The sequence below is a fragment of the Brassica napus genome, chromosome C2, assembly GCF_020379485.1.
Source record: "Brassica napus cultivar Da-Ae chromosome C2, Da-Ae, whole genome shotgun sequence".
Lineage (NCBI taxonomy): Eukaryota > Viridiplantae > Streptophyta > Magnoliopsida > Brassicales > Brassicaceae > Brassica > Brassica napus.
Genome location: NC_063445.1, coordinates 7,981,268 through 7,986,180, shown reverse-complemented (window position 1 = coordinate 7,986,180; position 4,913 = coordinate 7,981,268). Strand labels below are relative to the sequence as shown.

Here is a 4,913-nt window from a genome sequence, read left to right as displayed (position 1 = left end):
TTCAATTACCACAACCATCTAAAAACTTTTATCAGACATAAATGCTTTACCCTCAACTATGAGACTGTCATTGCATAGGAAAAAAAAACAATGATAATGGCCCAACTAACTCTGGCATATATACGTGTATGCAGTGACTTGCAAATTGTTAAGATCAAAATAGTGACGTACAAAAGGATGGACAAATTCAAGTAAATTCTGACACGTCTTTCAAAGAGAAACTTTAGGCTCACATATGGTCTGCAAACGTTAAAACGAAAAGAAACTATTTTTAAAACAAAATGGAGTGGTGTACGTGTAGCATCAAATGAAAATACCAATTCGCTTACAAGCTATGTTCCGTTTTGAGAGAGGGCAACAATTTGCTATGGATCAAATTTCCAAGGCTTTTCCTCTCATTATTTGGATTAGTAATTGAATTTGGAGAATGAAATAAGAACATAAGAGGTATACCGAGATCACGTTGAACAGAGACATATATAAAATAACAAAGTCACGTGTTACATGCAAATATATACTATATATTTTACATTTATTTAATATGTTGCGCATTCTCAAAGACATTATAATAACAGAGAAATATGGCGAAACAATGCCATGCAGACTAGAATTAAGTTATTTGAAGATCCATTTTTTTTCGTTTATATACACATCGTTCCACCTTCAATAATTCATGTTGCCACACAAAAAAAAAGTGAAAAAAGTAAATAGAAGTTCTGAAAAGAGAAAAAGGAACCCATAAAGCCATTAACACAAAGAGTTGGTACTGTCAGATCCCCGCCAAATTCTTGGTCAGTAGACAAGCATAAAAGTGAAAACAAAAAACTTGAAAATATCTTTAAGAAAACTATTTAAATAATCTAACAAGAGCGTCCATTTCAAACAACGCCGTTCTTTATTATCCTACAACCTTTTCTTTGGTACTCACTAAGATAAGTTTAGGAGCTCATTCCAATCCAAAAACCGGAGTTTGCAAGACGGAGAGATTTGACTTGGCAGTTTGGTAAGAATTTGGAGTGTTGTTACTTATCCAATTTATGTTCCCACCATATCCTGCGTTACCGTCATCTACCGCTGAGGGCAGAGGAATTGCTGAGACAGGACTTGATGCAGCTGAATGATTGTTATACCCTTCTGACTCAACAAACCCACCACCAAAGTTGTTTCCTTCGTCTTGCATTACCGGCATTATAGGAAATCCCGAAGAGAAGTTGTGAAGATCTGACCCAAAGGTTGCTACTGGTCGGGTCTCGGTTTTCAGGTTTGGCGGGAATCCAAAAACGTTAGACCAGTAATGAGCAGCTGGGTCTTGTTTGATCGGTATTCCGATGTGGAAAAAAGTTCCTTCATGGTCATGGACCGGTGTTGCCACGTTGAAGGTGAGTGATGGTGTGGTCAGAGATGGAGGATCAGACGGAGATATATCAACTTGTTTGTCAAGGGCTGGGGTTACCGGAGATGGTTTAGAGTTTAGTCCACCCACGGGAAGGTTACAGCTAGCGATCGACTTGACATCATAGCGGCTGATATCAAAGTTTGTTACTGCATTTAGCCCACGGAACTTAATAGCCGCTATATCATAAGCCTCTGCAGCCTCCTCTTGAGTGCCTGAAGATGCGAGTTAGATTATAGCTACACCAACCTTTTTTTTTATCAGACTCATGAATATACTGAAATGGGACTCACTGAATGTGCCAAGGTAAAGGTCTTTGTTTCCTGCAACCCTTCCAATTCGTGCCTGCCATCGACCATGCTGATGATGTCTGCATTATTGTTATAATAAAATCTAATTATCTTATGAATATATCAATTAAATTGGTGGAACTGATTATACATGAAGAACGAAAATCTACAGATTATAATTTAAACGGACCTAGTAACACCTCTGTACATGGAGGCACCCCTAGAGAACCCACTGCTTTTCCTTTAATTGAATAAAAAAGTACCTTGGTTACAAAATATATCTAATTTTCTTTTAACAATAATAAGAAAAACATATCTCAAATGAATTGTTACCGTCTCAGAGAAGCAACAAACTCTTGTCGAGTCATGTGTTTCATCTCTTCAAGTTCAAGCTCATAATTCGATATCTAATTACAAGTATTTCTTGAGAAACTTAGCAAAACATATAATACAATATCAAAAATTCCTATAAATCTATAAAAATATGAGAGATTTACTGGGAAATTCGTAGTAGTTGTAGGACCCCAATACTTAAGAGCTGCAAGATCATAAGCTCTAGCAGCTTTGTCTTCCTTGTCATAACCACCTGAACATAACATAAAATATGTTTTCAAATTTATATAATCTTGAATGAGAATGATAACATTTCAGAAGAGAATTTAATTGAAAAGGGTGAAAAGCGGTATATATATCTGATGACGAAATAAATTAGTCATGAGAATTTAATGAAACTCACCTAAATAAACTGCAGAACATTTAAGAATCATTACAAATTTCAGATCGTCCACGGTTGGGTAATGATTCCAAGTCAAAGATGCAATGCAAACACACAAAATTAAAAGCGATCTTAGATTCTGGCCTTGACATCATAGGTAAAAAGTAAAAGTACATATTCGAAAAACAGCGCATTATAGTAAACATCAACTTAGCGCATTATAGACAAAAGTGTACCTTGTCTTCCTTTTCTGCTTTGGCCTTCTCTTCGGCAACTGTTATCCCATAGATGAGCTTCGTATCTTCCAGTCCATCTATGCCTGTTACATTACTTCACTAGTTAGTTAAACATAATCATTGTAATAAAGTCATGCATTTACGCATTTTAGCACATACTTACGTACGAAGAATGTTAGATTATCGTTCATTATTTAAAGACCGCAAATAATTGGTCAAACGCACCTTGTGACCCCTCTATAAATCGAAGTACGTTGTCCGAAACTCTCTACATTCTTCTTTGGCGTCGGGGAAACCTCTGTGGCAGTTGGAGAGTTTTGTTGTTTTTGTCCGCTAGATACTTCCGATGAGTGTCCACCTGAATAGTTCCCGAGAAAGCTAGCAGCTATGGATTTGAGCTCATAGTCATAGATCTCGGCGGCCGACGGAGGATGACGTGGCTGCTCTACGTTCGAAGAGAAGACAACGTCGCCGAGAGATTGACCTTGTTGCATTTGTCCTGTCGTCGTTGAGGCTCCACCGCCGAGGAAATTCTCGAGTTTTGGACCGCCAGGGTACATGGAAAGAACCGCTGTGGCATCGCCGCTGGAAGCTCCGGGTGACTCATCTTGCCGGTGAACTGAAAATTGATTTCATTTACGAGGGTATTGTTGTAAATAATGTTCTACTTTGAAGGGGACAAAATCTAGGGAAAGATTATATACAAAATAAATAGGTATTAATTTTTTTTCTTTTGTGAGGTAGATCTAATAGACTGGAGGAGATATTAGATTTGATTTGACTCATCCACACATAACAAAAAGGTAAAACAGATAAATATAAGGAGTGGGTTAGATATGCAACAACGTCTAAATAAGTAAAAAGAGTTCTATTTAATCAAAAAGGGTAAGAAACTGGTCTAAGTGCAATGGAACACAAAGTTGGTCTGTCCTAATTCACACAAACTTTTAAAAGACAATAAACACAAAACAAAACCCTGTTTAGATTGAGATAGAGGGAGGACCTGGAGTTGGGGAGAAAGCTTGAAAGAGAGAGAGGTGAGAAGGGTGAGGATGATCAGATGTGGAGGTGGCGAGATTAGGGTTTGAGGAAGAGTTGAAGTTATTGTTGTTGGAGAGAGAAAATGAGAGCCAATTCTGGTGGGAAGAAGATGAAGAAGAAGGAGACAAAGAAGAATCATAGCTAGAAGAAGATTTGTTGTTATTGTTCTTCATCTTTGGAAATAGAGTTTTTTTCTTCCTCGGGGACTCGTGAAGTTTTTTGGATGTGTGAGAGAGAAAAATAAAGAGATAATCTCTGCTGATTTCACGACTTTGGAAATAGTGGAAGGTTTCTCGTCTTTTAACACTTCCCTCTAGCTAGGGTTTGAGACTTGAGAGATAGATAGGGAAAGAGAGAGGACAAGACACAGATATAGAGGTCAAGTTGAGAGAGACGAGTGAGGAAATTTATGAGAGAGAAAGCACGAGCGTCGAGACTATGTGCTCTATATTCGGAAGCTAAAAACTAATATTTTTTTTTATAAATCTTTTGGTTAGGAAATCACATGCAGAGACCACGTATCATATAAAAATTTCGCACGTATGATGTTTCCAATTAATATACTAGTTATAGTATCAACACAAAAACACATACTTTATATCTACACATCTTGCAATTAAAATGAAAAAGATTTCGATCTTCACAACATAACGTTTTCACTAAAAGGAATATCGGTACATATTTTAGATTGATAAAACATTAGAAAATGAGTCCCTTAGTGTTGTCACCAAAAGCTGCAATTAGAAGAGTCATTGAGTCACATATCTATACATCATAACAATATAATGTAATGATAAAATTAAAATGTTAGTAATGAGGCAAAGAGAGAGAGAGAGAGAGGAAGACAGCAAAAGGGCAAGTGGAAGCTTTTGATGGGATGAACTGGGCGGCGACTGATCTCACGTCACTTTCCATCTTTTAATTTTCAATTTTAGTCGTTTTCATTTATTTTATTTCTCTTTTGTGTTTCGTTAAAATTTGTGTCGTGGAAGTGGAAGGACGAACGGTCTACGTATTAACATACACATACGGTGAATGTTTGAGAAAATGTATAATTAATTATTATATATATTAATAAATGTATGCAAGTTGGGAAGCACTTCCAAAATAAATTTCAGATGTTATTTTATTTTTAAAACGGAGCATTATTATTATCGATCAAAAAAAGAAAAAAACGGAGCATTATTACAATTTCATCTTTATCAAGATCAAGCAGTCATTATATACGCATAGAAAAC

At 36.4% G+C, this 4,913-nt stretch overlaps 1 protein-coding gene across 3 annotated transcripts; it reads right to left on the bottom strand.

Annotated features, from left to right (window-relative positions):
* Positions 1-721: 721 nt before the first annotated feature.
* LOC111202950 (AP2-like ethylene-responsive transcription factor AIL5) lies at positions 722-4,083 on the bottom strand. 3 transcript variants are annotated; one of them, XM_022696222.2, is made up of 9 exons: positions 3,638-4,083; positions 2,860-3,253; positions 2,635-2,717; positions 2,420-2,428; positions 2,181-2,269; positions 2,017-2,090; positions 1,874-1,924; positions 1,687-1,763; positions 722-1,608 (listed from the first exon to the last, which is right to left on the bottom strand). In XM_022696222.2, the coding sequence occupies exons 1-9, from the start codon at positions 3,846-3,848 to the stop codon at positions 947-949; spliced, it is 1,650 nt and encodes a 549-aa protein (XP_022551943.2). In that variant the 5' UTR covers positions 3,849-4,083; the 3' UTR covers positions 722-946. The 3 variants fall into 3 exon arrangements, with proteins under 3 accessions (XP_022551943.2, XP_048603053.1, XP_022551944.2); XM_048747096.1 differs by lacking the exon at positions 1,874-1,924; XM_022696223.2 differs by lacking the exon at positions 2,420-2,428.
* Between the last annotated feature and the right edge of the window lie 830 nt (positions 4,084-4,913).